This window comes from Perca flavescens, chromosome 19 (assembly GCF_004354835.1).
Source record: "Perca flavescens isolate YP-PL-M2 chromosome 19, PFLA_1.0, whole genome shotgun sequence".
NCBI classification, from domain to species: domain Eukaryota; kingdom Metazoa; phylum Chordata; class Actinopteri; order Perciformes; family Percidae; genus Perca; species Perca flavescens.
In genome coordinates this window covers 11,645,544-11,671,965 of record NC_041349.1, presented here as the reverse complement: position 1 = coordinate 11,671,965, position 26,422 = coordinate 11,645,544, and the positions used below count along the sequence as shown (strand labels likewise).

General features: G+C 42.2%; 1 protein-coding gene across 4 annotated transcripts in view; it reads right to left on the bottom strand.

Annotated features, from left to right (window-relative positions):
• Positions 1–26,422, bottom strand: part of exoc6b (exocyst complex component 6B) — a 125,822-nt gene that overhangs the window by 76,953 nt on the left and 22,447 nt on the right. For all 4 annotated transcript variants that reach the window (XM_028606137.1, XM_028606138.1, XM_028606139.1 and 1 more), the window contains exons 6-8: positions 24,689–24,893; positions 10,815–10,988; positions 5,118–5,186 (exon numbers count right to left, since the gene is read on the bottom strand). In XM_028606137.1, coding sequence (XP_028461938.1) covers positions 5,118–5,186; positions 10,815–10,988; positions 24,689–24,893 — 448 coding nt within the window. The remainder of the gene's footprint in view (positions 1–5,117; positions 5,187–10,814; positions 10,989–24,688; positions 24,894–26,422) is intronic.

Genomic DNA, 26,422 nt, shown 5'->3' with positions numbered 1-26,422 from the left:
ACGTGCAGCACGTGTGTGTGTGTGTGTGTGTGTGTGTGAGAGAGCGTAACAAAGGAGTATTGTTCGGGCCCAGGCGCTGCTCGACTACGGCTGGGAAAATCGTAGACTTCAAACACGGAAAAGAGAAGGAAAGACGGAGGCAGAGAGGGAGAGAAGAAAGAGGAGAATGGATGGAGGAGAAGGAAAGAAAAAGAAAAGAAAAAAAAAAACGTGGAGAAAGTGGTGGTCCTGATTGCAAATGGGATTCCACGTCCAGGTTTACTAGAAAAATAAATGAAACTGGTACATGCACGTGCCTTTGTGAGTACAAGTCCTTCTCATTTAACAATCAAACTGTGTGTGTGTGTGTGTGTGTGTGTGTGTGTGTGTGTGTGTGTGTGTGTGTGTGTGTGTGTGTGTTCATTTCATGATTTTTCCAGTCGATCCCTCAGCCCAGTGCAGCAAACTGTGCTGGACAGTCTGGTTTTATTTTCTAATGGTAAATCCACGTTTCTGCCCAATGGCCTGTCACTCAAACTGCTGCGACACCACTTTAATGAATAAAACAGTTTCAGACGTGTGTGTGTGTGTGTGTGTGTGTGTGTGTGTGTGTGTGTGTGTCGATGGTGTTTTAAGCCCCCAACGTCGACTTCAAGGTAGCACTGCGACCGTCGACTTCAAGGCACCTAACCCTAACCATTGCCTAATCCTAGTGCCTTCCTGGCAGCGCTGCCTGGAAGACGACATTGGGGGCTTAAAACACCAAACACTATGTGTGTGTGTGTGTGTGTGTGTGTGTGTGTGTGTGTGTGTGTGTGTGTGTGTGTGTGTGTGTGTGAGAGAGAGAGGCTGACCCCCGAGGTGAAGAGGCCAGACCTTTCAACACCTTCCCCGAGACTGAACACACTCCTTTCCCTTCTCCTCCATCTCTCCTTATCCATGTTTTCTTCCCTCGCCTCTCTCTCACCCCTGAAGTCACCCCTCTCTCTAATCTCTCCCCCTCCGTGTGGCGTTTTCACCCTTGTCTTCCTGTTGTTGCCCCTTTAACCGACCCGTGACCTCCCTCCTTTCCTCCACCCTTCTCCTTACTCCTTATCGCTCCGTAGCCAATTCACTCTCCCCTCTCTCCTTCCTGTAAACGTCGGCGTTACATCCCCAGCAGACCTTTCCCCGTCCCTCCTCTCTTCTTGCTCATCAGTTCAAATTCCAGTTATGCAGAAAAGCCTCGACGGCACATTAACAGGGTACCCCCCCGGATTCTAAAAGTTACATTTAAGACTTATAAAGACAGTTTTTACCACCTAGTATTAAATGTAATGCCAACTTCACAGTCACAGAATGGAAGGTCAGGATGGATGGATGGATGGATGGGAGCCCGAAAAAAGAACTATTTACCAAGTAATGTTATCTGAATATCTGAATCGTTGGGTATACAACAATGCGTTTGTACTCTAATAACTAGGGCTGTGCTCGATTAAAGAAATTCTTAGTTGACTAACGATTAGTTGATTTAATCGACAGATCTGTAAATCAGAGTTTCTCCACAAAAGCACCACTTTAATTCTTGTGTTTACCAGAGATGAGCTCGTACGTTTCTTGGAAATAAGTCATTCAGCATGAAAAAAAAAGCATAAAACATTAGGGGTGTGCATTGGCACTGCCCTCACAATTCGATTCGATTACGATTCACCATTCAATTCGATTCTACGATGCAATGCATCAACATTCTACTGCACACAAGGCAAATTTTTCATCAGTCATGAGCAGGTCTCAACATAAAAAAAAAAATCCCTACTCTGGTCTTAAAATACATCCATAGGTTTACCACTCCGGCGGAGAGGATGGTTCGTTTAGACAGCAGCTACCTTTACAATTGTTTGTCCAAAGTTCAAGATTGGTTGTGAATTAAGATAAACACTTAGGCTACAAACAAAGCGCGGTGGACGAGAGTGGACAGCGCAGACTAAAATATCGCTTTCTGCCTGTACAACAGGTAGGTGGGTATTGATAAGTATTGACTCTGTAATCATTGAGGGTTTATTGTAGGCTACTTACAGTAGGATAACGAGTGTAGCGTTAGTTTATCTGCGCCATCGGCGGTAAATAATCCCCGGTAACGTTTCCAGTCAGTTAGCTACATGTGCTGCGTGAAACGCACACACATCAGCCCTGCTGTGTGTGTGCGCGCAGCGCGAGCATCGCTGTTCAGAATCCAAAATGCAACGCTTGTATCCAAATTAATTGGTTATAAATTACCTGAGGTGAAAATGTGACATGTTAACATTCACACGCTTCGTGCCGCTCTGTGTGACGTGTGCTGATGCAGCAGACAGAGCCACAGTGACTGGCCCGTGCTGGCCAGAAACTTCACAACTTTATTGTCCACTCAATGCCAGAAAATAAACAGTGACATAATCGATTATGGCACTTTGCCGCATCGATGCTGAATCGTGCATGCCCCGCATTGCCAAATCAATTATTGTTGACACCACTATAAAACATGACTAATCAACTAAAGAAATCTAAGTTGACTAAGACCAAAACGACCGATTAGTCGACTAATCGACTAAGAGGGAGCAGCCCTACTAATAACACAACATGAATACAATATTTGTCGCATTTAGAGCTCTTATGCTATGAAACAAAATATACAAAATAAAGTCAATTCAAACATTACCCCCACACAAAATATTCATGAAGCTACGGCATTTATTTTAATCCTACGAAGGAACAAGATTGAAAACCTCTGTAAATGAAATTCAACACCTGTAGGTCCTTATTTTTTTTTTAGAATATTACATCTAAGACTTTAATACTTTTAAGACCCCGCGGGTACCCGGATTAACAAATGCTGAGTTGGCAGCTTTTTAAGGCCAGACACTACAGGCAAAAAAGGTTACACTTTACTTGAAGGTATCTACATAAGAGCGACATGACACTGTCATGAACGGGTCATAAACATTATAAACAGGTCATGAACGTTCATGACATAAGGCTTTGTCTTTTTGTCATGACGAGTTAGGGTTAGGGTTCGTGTGTCATGACAGTGTCATGTCACCCTTATGTAGATCCCTTCAAGTAAAGTGTTACTGGCAAAAAACAATGTTTGGTCACGTTCTGGTCAATTTGGAGATTTCGGGCTATTTTGCATGTCTATTTTCAGATCCAAAATAAACATTCACATTACAAGCTAAAAATGTTCTAGTACTCTACTCTCACGTGACGCTAACACTAAACAGCTGCTGAACTAAGAGTGCCTGAAATGCACTGTTGTCATTTTCTTTCCTTTCTACTCTTTTTTTTTTACCCCGCTTCCCTCCCATGAAATTGTCCCTGTTCTCACCCCCTTTGAACTTCTCTGACCTCCCTTCCCTTCTCCTCTATCACTAAACCTCGCTCGCCCCAATCTCTCTATACGTCTTCTCTCGCCCCTTTACCCTTTCTCTAACCTCACTTTCCCTTTTTGCTCCCTCGCTCAATCGCTCTTTTTTTTGCCCGTTCATTTTCTCCATCCTGTCAAAGTTCATGCACTTCCTGTCCCCCCCCCCCCCAGCCAGAGAGAGCCCCCCCAGACACACACAAACAGCCGACCCTCTGGCTACGTTGGCCCGGTCACAGTACACACACCCCCACCCCCCAAATGTGCAACTAACCCAGTCATGGCCCAGTCAACACATCCACCCCATGTCGCTTTCGCTCTAACTGAGAAAAAACACACACACACACACACACACACACACACGTTGGAGTGAAGCCAGGCCCGAGCCGGAGGCCTCATCTTACAACATTGTATACCTCTCTGTACGTTCAACTCTTTTGGGCCGGGTGATGACACGCTGTATACCACGAGCTGGCGACACTGATTTTGCCGTTACCCCCCTCTGATATCTCTATACAACCGTTGCTTTTCAGGAAATGGAAAAAGGCTCACTTAAAAACTTATAAATAAACATTTAAATTGAGCTTTTTGCCTTGGAACTGCCTCGCCACTGTTTCGAGATTCGTAAAAACCACAGAGGAAATAAAGGGTGACCGATAAGCATTGTAGGGCAGTCCTCGACTAAAGAAATTCTTAGTCGACTAACACTTATAGGATTTTGTCGACTAATCGATTAGTTGATTTAATTGACAGAGCTGTGCACTTTGAGAGGTGGTTCAGACTAGAAAAACACAATATAAATGTAGTTAATTAACCATCTGTAAAACTGAGTTTCTCCACAATTAATCCTGCAAAAGCACCCCTTTAAATCTTGTGTTTACCATAAATGTGCTCAGAAGTTTCCTGAAATAAGTAATTAAGCATGAATAAGCATAAAAAATGATTAATCGACTAAAGAAATCTTAGTCGACTAAGACCAAAACGACCGATTAGTCGACTAATCGACTAAGAGGTGGCAGCCCTAAAGCATTGATTTATGAAAAAAATTAAAATGACCAAATATGGAGATACAAGGTTCTGCCGGACAACAACGATATAGAATATAAAGTATATAAGTTTGTCAGGTGTAAAACTCACTTGCCAAAAACTAGACCGGTTACTTTATCTAGCGACAGTATTCAGAAATTAGGCAGTATCACAACATATATGTCTTATTTGTATATTTGTATTTTTGTATATTATGTTGATATGTGCCTGTATGTATATTGTTGTCTCTATTGTACAGTATGTGTCTATATTACTATTTGTCTACTGAATGTTTACTGCTACATGTCTATTTGTTGAATGTATAGAGAGTTAAACACCTACCAAAGTCAAATTCCTTGTGTACGTAAGTATACTTGGCCAATAAAACGGATTCTGATTCTAATATATATATTTAAATCACAATAAACACGATATCTTCCATGATAGACCACTCTCTATCGGCGCTTGCGCATTCTCTCGATTGAAATCCACCACAATTTGTGTTCTCTATTTAAACTGAGAAAAACAAAAGGAAACTAAATTATATATTAGAAAGTTTTTTAGAAAGTTTACAACAGGAATGAATCGGGTGAAACCAAGTGGAGTGCTCGGCGATCAAGTCGAGGATTTAAAAAAAAATAAAAATAAAAGAGAGAGCGTGTGATAGATAGTATGGAGATGAAAGTTATGGATAAAAGAAAGAATACGAACACAAAGAAGAGGAGGAACTCACCAGCACGGTGTAGATATGCAGACAGCGGTAAACTGGAGAGAAATCCACCAAGTCCTGAGCTCCTGGGACCTGCAGACAGAAAACACAAAATCAGACTGGATGGACACCTCATGGACAAAACACCACAAGATAGTTTATTTTATTGATTTTATCCATATTCTTGTAAATTATTTAATGCCTTTGTTGTTTTATGTAGCCAACCTTATGCTTGTTTTTTTTTTGTTTTTTTTTATTCAGTGCTTGCTTGTGCTCAATTTGTAGATTTTACGACTTTGGTAATAGTAATTGCTCATTATACTTTTTAATTGCGCACGGACTGTGATTGGTCGACTGGTCCTGTGTGTTGACAGTCTGTTTTGAGCGGCCTACTGTGGGGAGTAGCAACACGCTAGTTCACTTTGCAAATAAACTCAGACATATTTTGGTTACAATGACGGTAGGGCTGGACAATTTTAGCTAAAATCATAATCACGAATAATCAAAGAAGTTACCTTGATTGACATATCTTTTTAATGTTGCCTTTCTTTAAATAACCTATTTTTAACTGCTCTTTCTTTAAAATTCTTATACTGCACTGTACATTTTATTCTTGTCTTTTAATGATCTTAAATTGTTGTTAATTGTTTTAATGCTTTGAAATTGTTTTTAATTGTTTTCTAACTGTTTTTAATGTTTCATGTTTCATGTAAAGCACTTTGAATTGCCTTGTTGCTGAAATGTGCAATACAAATAAAGCTGCCTTGCCTTGATTACAATTATTAAAAAAAAATCATTTTCTTATACTGTAAATATGTTCACGGTTATTTTTTCTAATGAAAGAGTGCATAATCCTATCTTTGTGATTTTAAAATAAGGAAACAACACACAGATAGCAATTAATGCTTATTTATTAAATATTTCAAACAAATGAACTTAAATCTACAACTGTAGATTGCATCGAGGTAAATATACGAAATAAACGACTTGGTAAAATTACGTCGGTTATAGGCTCTGAATTTGGGTTTCGATTAATCATCCAGCCCTAAATGACGGGGTTATCCGTTTGTCGAGTGTCTATATGTCAGTGACGTTTTTAAATTTGCACTTCGCCAGGAAGCAACACTTTGTGGGCAGTTGTGCTAAAGTTTCCGACGCCTCGCAAATAACCTCAGACTTACCCCCCTTAGCGTTACGGCGGTGAAATGGACCTCGATGCAAATCGACCCCCGGCGCAGAACTCCGAAAGGGTCACGACGGCGTGGAGTTGACGCAGAAGCATAAAAACAGCCTTTAGGAGAGTAAAGCATTCTGCAGCACTTACTTTTTTTTTTGGCAGTGTCACCAGCTGCTCATACCTCTTTTTCTTTCCATCTATCCCTCCGTCTAACCAATCCCACTTCTTCCTCCCTACCCACATACTCTGTCTTCTGCAATTTACCCATTTTAACACACACACACACACACACACACACACACACACACACACACACACACACACACACACACACACACACACACACACACACACACACACACAGCAAAGAACCATGTGCCCTCTTGCCCTCTGGAAAGTTTGCTTTCTGCGAAAATCACACACAATGCCAGCTTTGATGTAACCGCACACAAACACACACAAAGACACACTCTCGAAGTCCTGAGACAAGGCATACAAACAAAGACCACTTAAAGACAGAGGTGGAGGGAGAGAGGTGGGAAAAAAGGGGGACGTGAGGAAGATTAAGGGCTGATGACAGAAACAGAAGTTCCTTTCACACGTGCAATGCAACCCTGAACTTATCTAGTCATTACCAGGCGGATAGCTCGCAATGCTAACCAAAGGGGGGGAAAGTATTTTGCGTTTCGGATCGTTTCAGCATCGCAAGATAACACCACAAATCTTTACCAGCACATCAAACGTCACCACAAAGTGCAACATGATGAAGCCTTACAAGGCAAGAGGTCCGAAAGACGTTTCAATTAGCCTATTGACAGCCATGCTCTTAAGAGGGCTACAGACACAGAAATGGCACATCCTAAGGAAAGCTCATTGTGGGACTGGCTCTAGTGGCTGTAATTCTGCACCAAGGCTGAATTTCAGGAAAGAGACTTCAGATACAGTATTAGGGGACCACTAAGGTCTATATAAAAGAGACTTCAGATACAGTATTAGAGGACCACTAAGGTCTATATAAAAGAGACTTCAGATACAGTATTAGGGGACCACTAAGGTCTATATAAAAGAGACTTCAGATACAGTATTAGGGGACCACTAAGGTCTATATAAAAGAGACTTCAGATACAGTATTAGGGGACCACTAAGGTCTATATAAAAGAGACTTCAGATACAGTATTAGGGGACCACTAAGGTCTATATAAAAGAGACTTCAGATACAGTATTAGGGGACCACTAAGGCCTATATAAAAGAGACTTCAGATACAGTATTAGGGGACCACTAAGGCCTATATAAAAGCATCCAAAGAGCACCATGTAATGGGACCTTTAAAGAGTGTGCTAAGAAATCATTCTGTTCTTGATACTGTACTTAAATTGGCAATAACTGACAAACTCCATTTCTCTAGAGACTGAAGCTGTAGCTGCAGCATGTTGACTGACATGTTTTAATTCTGTAAAGACATGTTCAAGGAGTTCAGATAGAGCCTGTATCAGGGCCATATTTTGTTCAGTGTGTTATAAGTCACTATTTTTGGTAGCCTAATGTACTTAAATGGCCAATATGTACATTATTTTCTTCATTCATTGAAGCCTCTATGTTTCCAGGCTTGTGGTGATGCGCAATGTGCTTCAAAGTCTCGGTCTTGTCTCGGCCATTACCCCCCAAAGTCTCGGTCTCTACCCCTCAAAGTCTCATTCTTTGTGATGACTTGGTCTTGGTTTAGGTGGTCTTGCCTACAACACTGGGAGGCACTTAAAAGATTTGGAAAAGGTGAAGACCTCTGAAAGAAAAAAGAAAACAGGAAGAGGACAAAAAAGGACCAAAAAAGGGGAACAAAGGGAGCAAATAAAAATAGGATTCAGAGACAGAGGGGGACGACTGTAAATGAAGGAAAGGGGAAAAGGCATGGCAGGGGCATGGGGTGGCGTGAGGAGACGGAATGCCGACGGTTGGCATCAGCGCAGCCGCTGGTGCCAACGTGGCCATAACCTTTTGCCGGCCGCGGGGGTCGGGCCTTTGTTCGAGCCAAGGTCTTCCCACGAAGAAGGTTGACTTGAGTTTACAGGATGTAAATAAGCAAAGAGGACGACAGGGACCTTAAAACAGAATGGCAGCGCGGGTGTGACAAGTTCAGCGCTATTCTCTTCAACTTTATTGTACTTTGCTTTCCTTGAGTTCCTTGAACAACAAGAAAGGACTTCTGATCCCGCGAGGGGGGGCGTGAAGAGTTCAGTGCCGAAATGCTTTCTGCCCACAGAGGTTCTACAAGTTCATCGTCTGAACGGTCTGTAAACATGTCCGTAGAGCTGGGACGATATGCTTCTCTCCCAATTTTCACGACACATGGGTGCAGATTCGATTCGTATTGCGATTTTAATTTATTGCGATTCGATAGTATTCAGGTGTTGTGATTTTCTTTTCATTCTTTAACAAAAACAAAAGTTGAATAGTACACTTCTAGAGACAATATCATGAGACATTTCTAAAAACTCATTGTTTTATAAAAAGAACGTAAATCACATGTTAGTCAGTAAGACATTGATTTTATTTCATTTCATTTTCTGCTTTCACTCGGTTTTGATGGAAACGGATATAACAATGGCGGAACGGTATAAACAGAAAATATTTAGGTGAAGCACTGGTTAAAAAAAAATAATTGATAAAAAGTATTGATTCAACGAAGAGGGAAGGATATGAAAGAAAATTTAAAACTTAAAAGGGAGAAACAATAAGGGAGGGAAACGGGAGACAAGTGAAGCTGAGGCCACACTAGAGGATTATCAGGGCTGCAGTGATTATGTATGTATGTATGAGAATCAGAGACCATACTGCCAGCAACCAATCAGGGGACAGTTTCCCCCAGACAAGTTGTTTACCCCGATGGCATGTGTCTTTATTTTCGACGAGGGCCCGGCTGGGGCCATTCACAGACTGATGGCAGCATTAATGTAGATCTGTGAGAACATTGTGAAATTGAGAATTTTAAAAAGCTATAAAAAGGGTATAGGCCCCACTGTAACTGTAGTTTAAAAAAGTCTTAAAAACACATTTATCAATAATTCCCTGTGGCATAGGCCCAGTGAGGGACAACTTTGGCCCGGTGGGCCACCAGGCTTGCAATGCACTGGGGGAAACACCCTGGGGAAGAATGGAATGAACTGGATGGACCCATTTGGATTTAAGGCTGAGCAATTTTATCGATTCTGCGATATAAATCGATATTTTTTCCCCCAAGAAAGTATTGATTTTTATGCCGCGAGTATTGATACATAAGTCCCATTCAAATCCCCCGTGTTTACCCCACTTTTTACGTTGCAGGAAGAGCGATTTGGTCAGCCAGCCGCTAGTGTCGCTGTAGAGCAGCCAACGTCAACTGGCGCCCGCTGCCAAAGCTTTTAGTCTGGCCCCCAGAGTAATCATGAATTCCCAAAATGTAAAGAAGAAAAAATGCGTTCTGTTATTTATCATTTCAAGCATTTAGAGCAAAAACCCAGCCCCCTGTATTTACATCTCTATTCACATGCCGGGATTCTGTAGCCTACAGCGATGCCCGAGATGTGTGTGCGTTAAAACACACACACCGCTGAGCTGAGATGTGTGTGTGTTAAAGGTTAAAACACGCAGCACCTGACTGGGAACGATACAGAGTTACCAACGGCCGCTGGGGCAGATGAACTCACGCTAGTCTCTTTTCTGTAAATAGGCTACAATTAAACCTTCGTGAGTAGAAAGTCAATACTTATCAATGCACTCACCTGTGTAGACCGGCATAAACATGTAGAAAGCGATATTTCAATCTGCTCAGTCCACTGCGCTGTTTTACGCAAACACAGCTCTACTCTACAAATAGCGAATTTTTACAAACAAGCTAAAACAAAAGCTGTCAGTTTGTAGTCTAACTGTTTATCTTGCCGGGATTCTGGAAATTTTGACAAATTCTTGTAAACCTCGTTGCTGGCTGAACAAACCAAACTCTCCTCTAGAGCGGACAATCTGGAGCTACTTAATATGCACGTGAATGACGCAATCGTTATGTTCGAGTGATGATGATGATGGTTGTATTATTTTGCAACAACATAGTTTCATTGCAAATTAGGCATACATGAGTGCATAGCCTTCTTATCAGTCCATTCATCATTAAAGCTGGGCTTTTGGCTTTTCCACGTCAACTTTTTGCTTCAGCCTCTTTGACAGTGACATGTTTACCTGACAACAGCAATTAATTAAATCCAAGTAAATGGAACACTCACAAGAGGTCACCAAAATCACTCGGTCCCCTCTAAATCTTTCAGAAAATGATGCAAGTGTATCAAAACATATCGAATTGTATCGTTGGCTGAATATCGTGATATACAGTATATCGTATCGTGAGCTGAATATCGTGTATCGTATCGTGAGATTAATGTATCGCTACAGCCCTATTTGGATTAGATTTATGTTGGAGATTAGAGGCCTTCCTTATCATTTAGCTTGAAAAGGACAAAGACAGAAGGATGGATGAGATACTTTCATGCGTTTCTATGTGTGGTTGCAGTTCTCTCACTTCATCGTCCTCCTCTTCATCCTCCACATCCAGAATGCCTGAGTCCTGTTCCGACACCGGACTGCCCCCATGCCCGCCGCCGTCTGTCGTCGCTGCCTCCTTTCGGCTGCGTCGGCCAATCAGGGCCCTTGGCTGTGTTGAGACTGAGCTGTCCAGGGAGCGCTGCAGCTGCGCCTGAAGCACAAGACGAAAAGTAAACATCAGAGGAGCCGTGCAGGCCAAATTCAACCCTTGGAGATACGTTGTTGTTTGCTTCTACTTTAGTTATTTCCTACATTTCCCAGAACACCTTTCAAAAAGACACTGAGGAGGAAAGGAAACTTGTTGCATTCAACTTTTGGCTCAACTTCAGAGCAGTGGAAGCTCTTTTGATTTTGAAGGTCTCGACACCAAAACCAGATGTTCAATGATAACAATGACACGCTGTCTGCAATCAAACGCCGTTGTAGCGGTCTCTACATGTGCTACAGTTACACTTTATATGGGGAGCTAGAGAAAGATAATAATAAAATAATGACTCACATTAGCCCGATTCCCATTTCTAAGACCATTTTGGTAAAAGCTTAGAAATTGCAGATGATGAGACGACTGGTTGAGACATTTCAGAATAGCCTGCCACTCCTTGTCCCATGAAAACAATCAAATGGAAAAGACCTATAAAAAGTGATTTACAAAAGCACCTAAGAATACACCAGAGGGAAAACCTCAAGCCAGGAAGGGAAGATCAGGAAGGATGAAGAGTCAATGAATCAGAAAACAAAGCACATAAAATTAGCTCAGAGGACTTTAAAAAGGGAGGACAGGGACACCTTACATGTGTTTTTGTTTTTTTATCTATGCTTCTGCATGTCAAAACCCTCATTTAAACTTGGTGCATTCGTAACATTGATGTATATTTAAGCTGAGTATCTGAAAGCGTTTTATCACAAAATTAGAGCGAAGAAAACAAACAAAAAAAAGGCAAAAATTGACTATTTTATACCTTTAATCCCTTTGAAAAACTCCCGCTTGTTACCGTAGAGGAAGAAAATGTTTTTGTCACAAAACAACTGCCATAAAATGATATTATTTTCAACTTTCACTTGCTTTAACCAACATCTGTCCTGATCACAATATTCATTCATTTCAAGAATTGTAACTCTGAAAATGCTAGTTTGTTTACAAAATGCCACAACTGCATTTTATTTCTGCATACTAAATGCTCAAGGGATTATTTTTGTATTTTTTTCACACTCTGGGATATTTCAATGATGAGCAACAACATGCATTTTGATGCAATAAACACTGCAGTGCTCCATAATACAGCAGCAATGCCCCAAGTGGAAACCAGGAAAATAGCATGTACAATAATGTGGGTAAATGGCTCAATCTGGTGGAAAACAGTAAAAATTACAAATTAGAAGCTGTGAATTAAAAGCCTGATATAAGAATGTATGGTTGTGCGCTGTAATGGCCATGGCCATCAAACATTGTGGTTTTATTGGGTTTCAATGGAGACATTTTTGTCCTTAAGGGTCTGAGTGTCTGCATTTTGAATACACAGTTAGGAGCTCATAGTCTGGCTATCACCAGACCAAGCTCAATCTTTTAAGATTGAACGTTGGTCTGGGGAGTCTGCTCTGTATTTTCTACTGCACAAGAGGCGTGATCAACGGGCATAGTTTAAATGACTTGGTACGCAATTGGATGGTCCTTCAACCAATCAGACCAACGATCCGGGTGACGTAGCGGCGACAGCGGCATTGACGGGCTGCTGCGCTTCGGTGGCCGCCATGTTGAATGTAAACAAGAAGCTGCTTCGTCGCTTCTTTATCGTCGTTGTGTTAAAGCCGCCAATAGCGCCGCCAGGTGGATAAGCCAGACTGTGATTGGTCCCCGCAAAATTGTAACTGAAGCAGGATAGATGAACGTACAGGTTTCCAGCCTGAGCTGCGGGGCGAAGTCAAATCGCCGGCAGATCGGGCTTGCCAAAATGTATGCCATCGCACATTAACACATGTCCCATGTGATGCACAGGGGTTACAACAGGTTCACATGCATTCATATGCAGCTTACATTAGGATAATGTAACAATGTTGCTAATGGCGAGGCTTCCCAAAATAAACAAACAAAAAAAAAAAAAAAAAGGGTGGGGCAAAGACAGATGGAAATGGAAAGATTGCGCAGAGAACAATGCAACGAATGTGTAATGCAATATCTGATGCAAACCGTGTCCTGTCCGTGTCACTATTTTGGAGGGAAACAAGAGTATCATGGGAAATGATGCATTCTGCTCCGTCTGCGGCAGTGTCGGACCAGGAGTACTAAAAATAATCAAACAGGAAGTTTTGGTTAGAAATTAATGGGAGCTTGTATCCAACACAAAATGAAAACAGAGTGGTGTTCCTTATAGAGATGGCCAATTCTGCGTCGTTTTCTATTGTTGCCCATTATGTAGATAATTTAGGTGAAGTTTCTCGTTTCCAAACGGTGTCCAATGTTTTAGTTTTGCAAACAATATCTGAACATGTATATTGACGTTTCTTGGATTTGATCATTAAACGCCGCTGACTTTTAAGGTTCTTTGAAGGCTTCTATGCCGGAAGGTCCTTCACAGCTTGGCCACCAAAAATATTTTTGTGGGAAAATCTTGTTATGTGGGGAGGGCGGAGGGAGGAGTGGGGGGGGGGAACCCCTCAGATCTAAGTGTATCTTGCCGTTCACACCCAGATCCGCCTCAGGTCCTTTTTGAAAATCTACGTGAATGCTGCGGCTTCCTCTGCTCGCCGGCGCTGGCACGTAGGCTGCCTTGTGCACTTAAATCGGTCGATTAAGACGTCAATGAAATACGTCAGAGGCTTTGAGCGTCCCGATTGGCGCCTTTAATGATGGTAATGAGAAAAACTGGTGTTCGTACGAGGGTGGATGTGCACAAACCCCGGGGTAAACACAATATCGGCGATGCTGGAAGAACACAATGCCATCTTTGATCTAATGCCCACACATTCAAGACTAATGAGTCATATCAGACAATAAACACAAACAGAATCAGTGGAAAGTCTCATTTCTCGGTACAGAAGGTCGGGGGGGGGGGGGACGACACACAGGAATGTGCCCGCTCTGTTGAGGAAAGAATAGGTAACAAGCTCTAAATACAGCAATGAGTCTTTTCACTTCGACTCAATCAACCAAAACTCTAGCGAGGCAAAAATGTTGAAAGAGTAACTTCATACTAAATTAAAAAAAGAAAATGGCACAGACCTCAAAAACACACAAAGTGGAGGGTCTTGTTTTGTCAGCGGCGATTTCTTTTTCTCTGCGTGGCGTTCCTTTCTAATCCGTCAAATGGTCGTTTTCTTTCTTTTCCCGCACAGGAATTAACATAGGAGACCTCAAAAGACAAGCAGACGCATGAAAGACGGACACGAGAGAGGGAGTGAATGACAGAGAAAAGCAACTTTCCTACAGTACGCGACGCCGCAGACACGGACGTCAGCGCCTACGTCAGATAATTCCACTTGAGTGGCTGAATTCGGCTTTCTGGAGCATTCCCCGACAGGTGGATGCGTGTCCTGAGGCATCCACTGGCAATACCAAGTTCGGTTTAAAAAAATAGAAACCTTATTAACCGGGGTCTTTTGTCGTGTTTCTCTTTAGGGGGGCGGCATTCGGTGTGGCACTTGAAACTCAAGTGCGGGAATGTGCGTCATCTCCTGCGCACAATCCCAAAAGGATAAAAAAAAAAAAAAAAAAAAAAAAAAAAAAAGAGGGAGAGCAGAGAAGAAAAAACATTGGGGAAAAAAGAAGTGGATAGAGAATGAAGTACAGGAGAAAGGAGGAGAAGGGAGTAGGGAAGAGAAGAGCAGGAGGAGAAATGAGAAGAAACAGCTGGGGGGGGATGATAGGAGGATGAAAATTGCCTGAGAAGAAGTGAGAACAGCTGGGGAGGAGGACCAGAATCAGAGCCACACTTTAATCCATTTAGCGCAAGATGACTCTAAATATTTCTGAAATAATCTGATATTGCACTGCGGCAACACCACAAGGCGGCCCCCCGAGTTAAATATGTGCTTCGCTGACAAACTTCAAGGCGATTTGCGGCCTCAGCGTTGGAAATTGACATAAATTGCAAGTGAAAGAGCAGAGTCGCAGTGATCGTTTGTTGAAAGGTGGTTTAAAGTGGCTATTTGTTGTGGAAAAGTTGCAACGATTTGTAAAAAGAATAAAATAAAAAAAAGATTTCCACATCATTCTTTGAAGAAAAAAAAACAATAAAGTGACTGTCGGAAGGACTCTAATTTAGGAAAACGGATGAATGTAATTAAAAACAAAAAGTAATTATTGCCAGCAGTAAAGTTGTTTTCTGAAATGACTTTCCACCAGTTTAAAAAAAAAAGTAAAAAATATACTGAATGACAAGATTGGAACAAACAGAAGTACTTTCAACAGCTGCTGCGCATGCCGCAGTGTGTACTGCTCAAGGGTAAGGCTGGGTATCGAACCGCCGTCCTTTTGGAGTATTTAAAACTGAACTATGGCAGGTTTATGTGGAATGATTGGTCAGATTTTTTGTCTTAGTTCAATTATTATTATAACACTTTATTCGAAGGTATCGACATAAGAGTGACATGACACTGTCATGACATATGAACCCTAACTCTAACCCTAATTCTAACTTGTCATGACAAAAAACTGAATGACACTTACTGAAAGAAGCGTTAGGTCTTAATCGTTTATGACTTGTTTATAATATTTATGACACTTTCATGACCAGGTCATGTCACTCTTATGTAGATACCTTCAAGTAAAGTGTAACCAATTATTCTTTAAGCAGATATTTCCTGATCTCACTCAGATATTTGGCAAACTTGCCATGGAAGGAAGGAAGGAAGGAAGGAAGGAAGGAAGGAAGGACAGACATATGGGTGACAGACGAATGGATGGATACTTTATGTATCCCTGGAGGAAAATTCCCATGTCACAGCAGCAATACACGCACAAAAAACGCACACTGACTGAACAAAAGATTCTTTGGCCTTTTGCGGACTCTTTGTGTCAATATCAAACTCGGATACGTTTGAGAGGCTTGGTTAATTTTGGTCAATTAAACAAAAAAGTTTGTGGGAAAATAAGTATTGTTTTGGTATTAGTACCAAAGCACACGCATGGTTTTTTTGCACCGTTATTGAATCAAAGGACTCCCCCCTGGAAGGCGATAAGAGGACAATATACGCAACACTGACCAAAGCTGACAAATTGCTAAACATGGTTTGACAACCTCACCCCTTGTGACAACCACATTTGCCATATTAGGTTGATACTTTCTTACACTTTCATGCTGCCATCATATATTTGCACATTGATAATTGCTCTTATTTTGACTCTTTTGTTTTTCATATCAGGGAGTGCCATCGTATATTCCGTTGGGCTGTTGTCTTGCACAGCAGTGTACTTATATATCGAAAAGCAATCCGAGGTGTCCTCAAAAGTTCTGCACACTGTACAGCTGTGTTATGTAGTAACATATTGAAAAATACTCCGTATTTAATGACTGATCAGGCAAAAACCTATGGATCACTTTTTGGCAGGCAGACGGCAAACCAGAAATAATGGTGTCCAATGGCAGTAAACTGTGGAGCATTATTCGGCACACACACACACACACACACACACACACACACACACACACACACACACACACACACACACACACACACACACACACACACACACACACACACACACACACACACACACACACACACACACACACACACACACACACACACACACACACACACACACACACACACACACACACAAGTCTATTTTCGGTTTTCCCTGTGATGGTTCAATACACCGGCCCAGCGCGTGCCCTCCGCCACCCCCGCTGCACGCACACGCATGTGTGTGTTCAGTAACTAGATACAGGTAATCAATCTTCTTCCACTTCACAGGCCCAACAATCTGTTTTCTATTAGTGTGTGTGTGTGTGTGTGTGTGTGTGTGTGTGTGTGTGTGTGTGTGTGTGTCTACCGAATGCACAGCAGAAGCTCTGAAGCGCTTGTCCGTTGTTCAGAGTGAATAAAAGAAAAAAAACAGAAGGAAGGAGGGAGAAAAGTAAATGGAAAGATGAGGAGATGGAAAGACTGCAAAAAGAGAGAAAGACGGCGACGGACGTTTTGACAGGGAGGCGGAAATGTGACGTGACAGAGTACAGAGAGAAAGAGGGGAATGACAAATGACAGGAGGGTTATAAAAGGAAAGGCAAATACATTTGGAGAGGCTTCAAGAGTCATCGCCTCTTTCCTTGAATCCTTCTTCTGTATCTCTTGCCCTCTTCTTCTCCGCCTCTCCTCAGAGTTTTCATCCCTCCTTCTCCTTTTGCCTTTCTGCCTTCTCTTCAGAAAGCTTGTGATACGTTTGAAGGCTTTAGTAGACACCAAAACACTGCACACATTACTCATCTCCAAACCATTTCATCCTTTTGTTAAGTAAAAAAATACAGTTAGCCCCTTCATGCTGGGGTCAGTGGGCCCCTGCACGTATTTGATTGGACACCGCAACAGCACTGGGACTACAAATTATTATTTTCATTATTCAATTAATCGTTTAGTCCAGGGATCTTCAACAGGGGGTCCTTAGAGTCATTGCAGGGGACCCGCTATTGTTTAATACTTTTGTTGAACCTTTTTTTTTCCCCCCCCAAAGATAAAATTTGTCTGAAAATAACTAAATGAATCCAACATATTATTAGCAAAGCTAAATCGGCATATTCGTAAAAAAACAACAACCACCTCAGCAACACTGATGCTAGGCATAGTGGCCTGTAAGGTAGCCATCCACAGATACAGTTAAGCCTAAGGATTCACTGTGCCTTCCACGGGTGTGTTTCACATTAAAACATAATGATATATGAATATGTAAATAACTGTATTATTTTAATAGCATAGTATTGTAGGGAACCTTATGTGTAGGCTTTAGGCCATCCGATATGTTATTGTAGGCCCAATTTATTATGCAACTCAATTTAACACAATATATGTAGTCCGTGGTCCCTGATCCGTCTCTCTTTCAGGTTAGGGGTCCTTGGCCTAAAAAAACGTTGACGACCCCTTGTTTAGTCTGAACCATTGTAAAATGTCCATCATAGAGACCCCCACCGGAGGTGAAAACAGCGCGCCACTCTCCATCGACTTGTAACGCGTGACGGCGCCTCCTCGTCAATTCGGTCTGCTAGCAAACAGAAAAATGCCTAAACGCTGTTGTGTGGCGATATAAAAAAAAAAAAAAAAACGAGATCCCAAAGACGATGTAAAGTGAGTTAACAGTTAACAATAAACAAGAAGCTTCTCAAGACATGGTGGCTTCATCTTTTGTTAATACGGTCGGTGAAGTAAAATGGTGTCACCCCCAACAGAACACGAGCCCTGGATGGAACGTCTCCCCAGCTGCTTCCCAGCCGGTCTTGGAGCCCGAAACAGGAAAAGTTTAACATCTTCCATCAAATTTGTATAACCTATTTAGTCAGAAACTTCATCAGACGTCTGATTCCTCTTTCATGAATGCTCGAGTCCAACTTTATTTGCCATTTACTCAAGTCCAAGTACAAGTCATCAGTCCGTGAGTCCAAGTCAAGTTATTTTTTTTATTTTAATTTTTTTTTTACACCTGGTATTAAATCTTTTTACTCGTATCTTATATACGATCTTCATGTAGGCCTATGTATTATCTGATTCTGGACTGATAAGAACTTTTTTGATGATGTGTGATAATGTGATGATGTGTGACTCTATTGCAAACAAAATCTACCTTCGGGTATAAATAAAGTAACTTGAACTTGTCATGAGTCCTGAGAATAAATACTCGAGTGGGACTCGAGTTTGAGTCAGAGTCCAGGACTTGAGTACTCCATCACTGCTTACAGAAATGTAGTTAACCTAAAACTAATCTTGCGTTGCTAGTCCACACAGCATTCCGGGATGGGAGAAAAAACGTGCTCTGGTTTATTGGCATATCTTTAAACCAAATCACAATTGTCTCGAGCTGCGGTGTCGCTGCAAAGTAGCCTCGGGAAGGAACTTGTGTTGGTGGAACGTGTGCACGTTCAAAAGTTGGTTTTAGTCGTGCGAGAGAAAACTCAGATTGGACAGATAGTCTAGCTAGCTGTCTGGATTTACCCTGCAGAGATCTGAGGAGCAGTTAACCATAGTCCACAGAAATCCACCGGAGTTTAAAACGCCAACACAAAGGAAGAGGAAGGTAACGGGACATCCAGCGGCATTCCCGGAGGCACTGGAGCAATCCCGGAAGTGGAACGTCGTGGATATAGACTAGCCTAAAACTGACATTCGGATATTTGACTTGGTGACAAAATGCTTGCTGGAAACGTAACGCTGGGCGTGGCTGTATGTCAGGATCCCACAGTCTTCCCATTCTTCCTGCTGATTCCTCACATCCGTATCCTCTTTTGTCTTCATAAAAGCTGAGTTTTTCCGGTTTTCCAGCCTTTAAAAACTTCAGTTCTGGGCTCTTTATGCTGTTGGTATACCGGCTCTACAACAGCCCAGAGCAGGGGGGACGAGGTTACGTCATTAAAAGGTCTCAAAAACCCAAATAAATTCTGGTTACTGCGATGCAACGGACGAGAAATGCAGCAAATTCTCATGTTTGAGAAGCAGGGGGACCTTTTTCTACTCGCTCCTCCATCTTATCTTCTTTTCTTCCTCGCCTCTGGCTTTTTGCCTTTCCTCCTCATCCTTCATTCACCCGCCTCGCCCTGATCCTCCTCCTTTACCCTTCCTCTCCTCTTTTCATTCTCCTAGACCACTTCTTTACCATGATGTCCTCACGTCCGTCTTCCCTCTTTCCCTTTACCTCCAGTATCTTCCTCCACTATCTTTCTCCTCATCTTGTCCTCCTCTCTCCTCCTTACATCCGCTATCTTCTATATCATCCCTTTGCATGCCCCTTTCTCTTCCTCTCTGGCTCGAACAATTTCTCTCCCCCCCATCTCTCTCTTCCCTGTTTTCTCTCTCCTTCTCTTCCCACTCTCAACCCTCCTTTCCACACATCTTCCTCCCTGTCTCCTCTTCCTCCTACTCTTCTCTGGGCATGTGGCAGCAGACAATAGCTCCATTGTGAGCCCTGTGCTCTCCTCCGTCTCCTCCCTCCATCCCCTCCTCCTCCTCTTTCCCAAGATCTATTTATTTTCACATCCTTGGTCGAGTGAGCTGTAACGACGGCCGGGTACAGAGAGTTAGAGCTAATTTGGAACAGAGCACACCAGAGAGACACGCTGTCTGAGAGAGAAAGAGATGGAGGGACATGAAGAAAAAAAAAAAAAAAGACTAAGAAAAAAGGGTGAAGAGGGACAAAAGGAAAGGAAATCAGAAGTTGTAGTGTGCGGGTCCACAACGCACGCACGCACGCACGCACGCACGCACGCACACACGCACACACACACACACACACACACACACACACACACACACACACACACACACACACACACACACACACACACACACACACACACACACACACACACACACACACACACACACACACACACACACACACACACACACACACACACACACACACACACACACACACACACACACACACACACACACACAGCGAGCGCTCGGAGGCTAACATTCGATACCACAACATAATCCCAGTATCAGTATCAGGACTGCCGGACCACTGGGGTTTCCATAATCTCCCTCGTAATTAGTGGTTAGAGGAGTTAGCGGTGGGCTTCCTCACTGACTGCAAGTGGATTTTCTACGCCTGTGATTCTCAAACTGTGGTCCCTGCCCCCCCCCCACCCCCACCCCCACGGAAGGGTTCAGAGTGTGTGGGCGTGGAGTGATACGTGGGGGACCGCGTGAGGCTCATCTGAAGACAAACTCCTCTGCGTTTACTGTACTTTTTCAGTGTTTATGACTCGGTTTATGTTCTCATCATACAGTACACTGTAAAATATTACAGACCCATTTAGTTATGTCCACTTATTTTCTTATTTTTAACTGAACGAGTTTATACAAGTTGTCGATTTTGAACTCAACTTTATGAGTTTTTGAAAGTTAAACTTGCATTTATTCGTTGGGTTGACTATTTAAAAAAATGTATGTGTTGATTGAACTAAGGTATGTAAGTTAAGTTATCAACCAATTGCAGTCAGGACTGCAACTGGTTCATTGGCTGGCCAATTCCCATGATGCAACGCGGTAAATAGAGTTTTGTTCAAATTTGCTGAAAAGTTTGCCGTTTGTTCGAAATACAAATGTAACTTTATGAATTCTGTTTATTAAACGTGTGTTTAGAATGTAGTGTTTTGTTGCCTGGTAATTTTCATTGTTGTGCTGGTTTACATTTGTAACCATGAGTTAAGTGACTTTTGATAAGAGCTGGAGTATTACAGTGTTAGACGTTGAGCAGTAATAGGCTTCCTTCAGCCATTAATCTGCGGTGTGTCACTTCACTAGCGGCCATTTTATGTCAAGTGACACAAGATCAGCAGAGACGCCGCTATTTTGCACGGGGCCCTGGGGTGGCCCCACCAAGCACCCACGGTATCTCCGCTATAAATGTGGTTATGTTGTTTTAACTTGAAAGTGTGAGTTGAAATAAAGCAGGAAGGTACAGTATGTCTGTTATACTAGGCAAGGAAGGTTTCTTGCATTATTAAAGAAAATAAATGATTTGTTTTAACTTAAAGTATGAAGTTAAAGCAAGTAATACAAAGTTAAATCAACTAAAAGAACAACTTTAACAAAACTAGAACACTGTAGTTACATCAACCTCATTAACTTTAATTTCTAAGTTGAACAAAGGCAGTCTTCAAGTTGAGTGAACTTCGATTTTCAAGGCAGCAGGGGAACTTGCATTTCCAAGTTAAACTAACATGAAATTTATTACAGTGTAGTTTTCGGGTGGGGGGGGGGGGGGGGGAGAGCCCAGGGGTTCAATTGGTTTGATATCCGTTGACTGTGATTCACATCACCTTCATATCATCAAAACCACCCAGTGACCCCTGTGCCCTGTAGGGATGCATTATCTGCATTAGGTTATGTTTCTATTCAATTTCATTTCAACTCCATTTTATTTATGGTGTCAAATCACAACAGGAGTTATCTCAGGACTCTTTACAGATATAAACCTCGGACAGAACCTGACTCTTGGTGGGCGGCCGTCTGCCGCTGCCGGTCGGGACAGAGACACTGAGCCAGATATTATTTATATATATATATATGTTACAGATCTAATATACTGTATATTTCTCTAACTGAAATGAATGGGTGAGCGGCAAGAGGAAGTTTAGTCACTGGTCAACCACAAGCTGCAATGTTTTGGATCAAGAGTGAGAAATGATCCTCTAGTGACACCTGGAGGACAAAGTAAATACCTAAATCTGCAGTAAGTCATTGGACCCAATGGTCTTCTCTCAGTTCACAAGGTTCAGTTCAGACTGGCCTGAGTTACAGCTGTTGGTCTATTATTGTTTTTTTTTTTTAAAAAGGGTCAACCGTTTGGACTGTAAAGCACAAAATCTAATGCCAACAGATCATTGCAAAACTCCCATCGATATATAAGTTCCGTGCTTTACAGCCCTGAAATTTCCTGTCAGCAATGTGTAGATATTGTTGATGCTGGCAGCCTTAAATAATGTGGCAATTAACCAATTCTCAAAATGACATTCTTAAGAGAGAAATACAGTGCAGAACCAGTAGGACGTTTGCCATTATGAGGATTTCAATCCTGCATCTCTAGCGCCAGAACAGTCTCTAGTGGATCCATTTGCTATGGATTCATTGTTTGGTCTGTAAATTAGCCCTCTAACTAAGGAGTATTTGCATTAATCGCTTAATCTGCCAATTATTTTCTAGATGAACCTGACCGTTTGGTCTATAGCAGGGTTTTTCCCTGCATAGAGGAATTTTTGGCACCCCCACCAAAGAGGTTTTAGCCAGCCCCCCAAAGGAAAAATCACCAGCACCAAAATGATAAGAATTGCGATCAAAAATAGCAATTCAAATCCTCTCTGACCGGCCATGCCGGACCCTCCTGGTTAACCTAACGGTGGTATTTGAATACTAATATTACTTATTTTTAAGCAGTTCTGTTGATTTGGGTTTCATTTAAGTGTTATCAACATTTTTGTTTATCAAATTCATCAGAAATAACAGGCAAATGCATACAGATTTCTGTCAAATAAGGTAACACAGGCTCCTTGCCTTTACTGTACGCGGACCGATCATGCTTACGGTTGTGCATAGTCGCCCCCCACCCAAAGGCCCATTCTGAGCCAGGAAAACTCCTGTATAAAATAGTTAAATATGTCCATCCCAGTTTTTCAAAGTCCAAGGTGATGCCTTTAAAAAGGTCTTGTTTTCTCCAAAACCCCACAGATATTCAGTTTAATGGGATATGAAAACAGAAAAAAAAAGCAGGAAATCTCCATATTTGAGAGGCTGAAAACAGCATTTTTATCAAAATATAATATATACTAATATTCACCAAGATTTGTATCTACAGCGCTTTATAATATGGCTCTTGTGAGCCCATTCACACACAGATGAATCTACCATGCAAAGGGCTGGTCTCACCATCCGGGGGGTTTTGGCGTCTTGCCCGAGGACACGTGGCCAAGATGAGCAGAGGATCAAACCCTGTGATCAGTGGACGGCCCCCCCCTCTAGATCTCCAGAGGCACAACCTCCCCAAATTTGATACTGCAGGAAAGGAGGCGGGGGAAAAGAAACGTGTGCAGAAAGAGTGGAACCAAATGGAACAAAAGGTCCCGGGGCACACCAGCGTCTTAGATCATCCATCTAATGTCCCCCGTTCAGTGTATTACTAATTGTGACAAATCCACAATTTTTAACAGAGGAAGTCGTGATTGGAATATACACGACATAACAGGCTGTTCAGCCACTTTTCCCCGAGTCGCCATCCGCTCATCGGTCTGTCGTCGAGCGCTCCTTCCTCATTCCCTTCCCACCCCTTCATCCTGTAATTCCCACGGCACAACATTCCCGTCTAAATGATGGAGGCACACAAATAAACAGGGAGGCCTCACTTTGAGCTATGGATACCACAAGAGAACATAGAGCACACAAACCGACACGCTCGTATATAACTTCCTTGGCCTTGGAAAACAGAAAAACAATTAGGTAAGTGCTGAAAAGCGGGGTCCTCTGTGTGCGAGTGGGTGTGCATGTTCATTGACAAGCCACGGCATCTCTTGCAGCGCCTACGTGCTTGTTTACTGGCATTGCAACCACAGAGAGAGAGAGAGAGAGAGAGAGAGAGAGAGAGAGAGAGAGAGAGAGAGAGAGAGAGAGAGAGAGAGAGAGAGAGACACACACACACACACACACACACACACACACACACAGGCTGCTTCTGATTAACTGACAGAGAGAGAGACATGATGGAAAACAAAAAACAGTTGTGGTAGGAGGGAAGATAGACAAGCCAGTAACAGTCCTTATCAACAAATTCACACACACATAAGTGCACTGATGTTAGCACGTTAGCGCGCGCGCGCACACACACACACACACACTTATTTGAAAGATTAACTATGAACACTGAAAACAAGTGAAAAACGAGATGACAGACTTTGTGATTGTCTGAACTCAGACCACAAGTAGTTTGTACTGATCACCTTTTAACAGTTTTGTGTTCGGCATTGTGGGTAGGCGCCAGGTTTGACAAGAAAAATTTATGTGTGGAATAAAAAATATAAAAAAAAAAAAAAAAACATTATCTCTGGTTTGGATTTGGATCCTTTTCTCGCTCTCTTTCTGTCCAATGCAAGTCTGAAAATGTTACCCGACGCAATGCATATATATATATATATATATATGTTGCGTTTGTACCTGCTTGATGGCGGTCTCTCCTATCTTGTCGGAGTGTTTCCGGATGCTCTCCAGGAAGTCTCTCAGCTGCGTCATCGCCGTGTCCCGGATCTGCGTCCTCAGTTTGGGGATGTTCTCCGCCATGATGGAGCAGAAGCGGTACTGACCCGCCCTGGGAAGACACGTGTGCTCCAGCTGCTCCAACGTCCGCAGCGCGGGGTAGTACCTATCGCACATGTTGAAGATAAAAAAGTTAAAACCATGCTTATGTTTTAGTACAATATACTTTTAGGTAAAAAAAAAATGTAACTTAAAAATGTAAACTGAGCACTGAGTCAAGGAATGTTTCAATACGGATTAAGCCTAATCAGCATTTGTCTGGCTCACACCTTCTCAAGCTTCTAAAGAATTGATTAGGTCATGTCTGTTATTTAGCATGATGGTGGATGCACTAGAAGACTTATTGTTTAAACAACTTTTGGGGAGCCACTCCCTGTGGGGCCAGACTTGATTAGAACAAAGGAAATGCAAACTCTGTAAACTTGAACAGAATCGGCACTACCATGTTAAACGACCTTTGTCTGTGAACTGGAGTAAACCTGAAATCAGAGGTTTGTCTTTAACCTGGGACAGTTTCCATTCAGGGAAACACCCACAATTCCAAAGGAATATAATTCCGAACCTGAGAATGTCTCAGGACTGATTGACGTAATTCCTGGAGAGGAGGCATGTCATTTTAGCCCACTGCTGGCAGTGTTTCATGTTTTATGTTTGATTGTGTTTTGACTGGCGTTTTCATCATGATGTTCATTAAACCTTTTGCTTAATCTTTCAATTCGACCCAAGCCTCTCCTTCCTCCTCAGAAATCGAACAAACGCGTCTTTTATATTTTCTTAACACACAAAAGAATGAAAAAATAAATTAAAAAGGAACCCTTGATTTATTTCATTCAATCATACAGGCTTTGCTTTCTTATTAACTTAAACTTCAGATTCCCCCTGAATAAGGCTGTTTGTGCCGCTACGCATGGGTTGTAACCCAGCTCTATTTTAAAAAGGTACAATATGTAACATTTCTGCTTTAAAATGTCTAAAAACGACCATTCCTATGTTATATATTTTTATGAATTGTGTTCTTACACTATCCCAAATGTTTCCACCAAATGTCAAACCCAGAGAAATCTGTTATTTTATTTTCAGACACGGCACATTTCCTTTAGTCGCCCGTCAGTGGCGTCATATAACCTTTCCCCCTAACTTCCGTCAGAACACTGGCACCAAAGAATTTCTAATATAGGAAGAAGTTCCACTACCTCGTTACTTCCGGCTTCTGAACTGGTTGCAGTTCCACCAGAAATCCATATAGGGGGCGCTCACAGGCCAGTGCAGAATGAATGGGACTCTAGGGAGCTATACCCCTCAAAACCCACTTTTCTCATGATATAATTTTTTAGTCTAGTAATTTGAATGTTGCATTCGAAAGGGGAGGCAAAGAAAATACACACTGCTGTGTGTTAGATTTTTTTAAAGTCGCTTTTCTGTTCTAAAAAGCCTTTTAAAATGTCAATGACGTCATACACATATACAGCCGGAGATACTGCTTTACGGCAAGCTCGGAGTCCCTTCCTTCGTTCTCTCGAGGCATCGACAACACAGCTGACAGGTAAGGCTCTCCCTGTCAATACAGATGCTAGAAAGAGGTTTGCTAATGTTTTAAAGACCACGCCGAAATATTCACTCTGACATTCTGGCTCT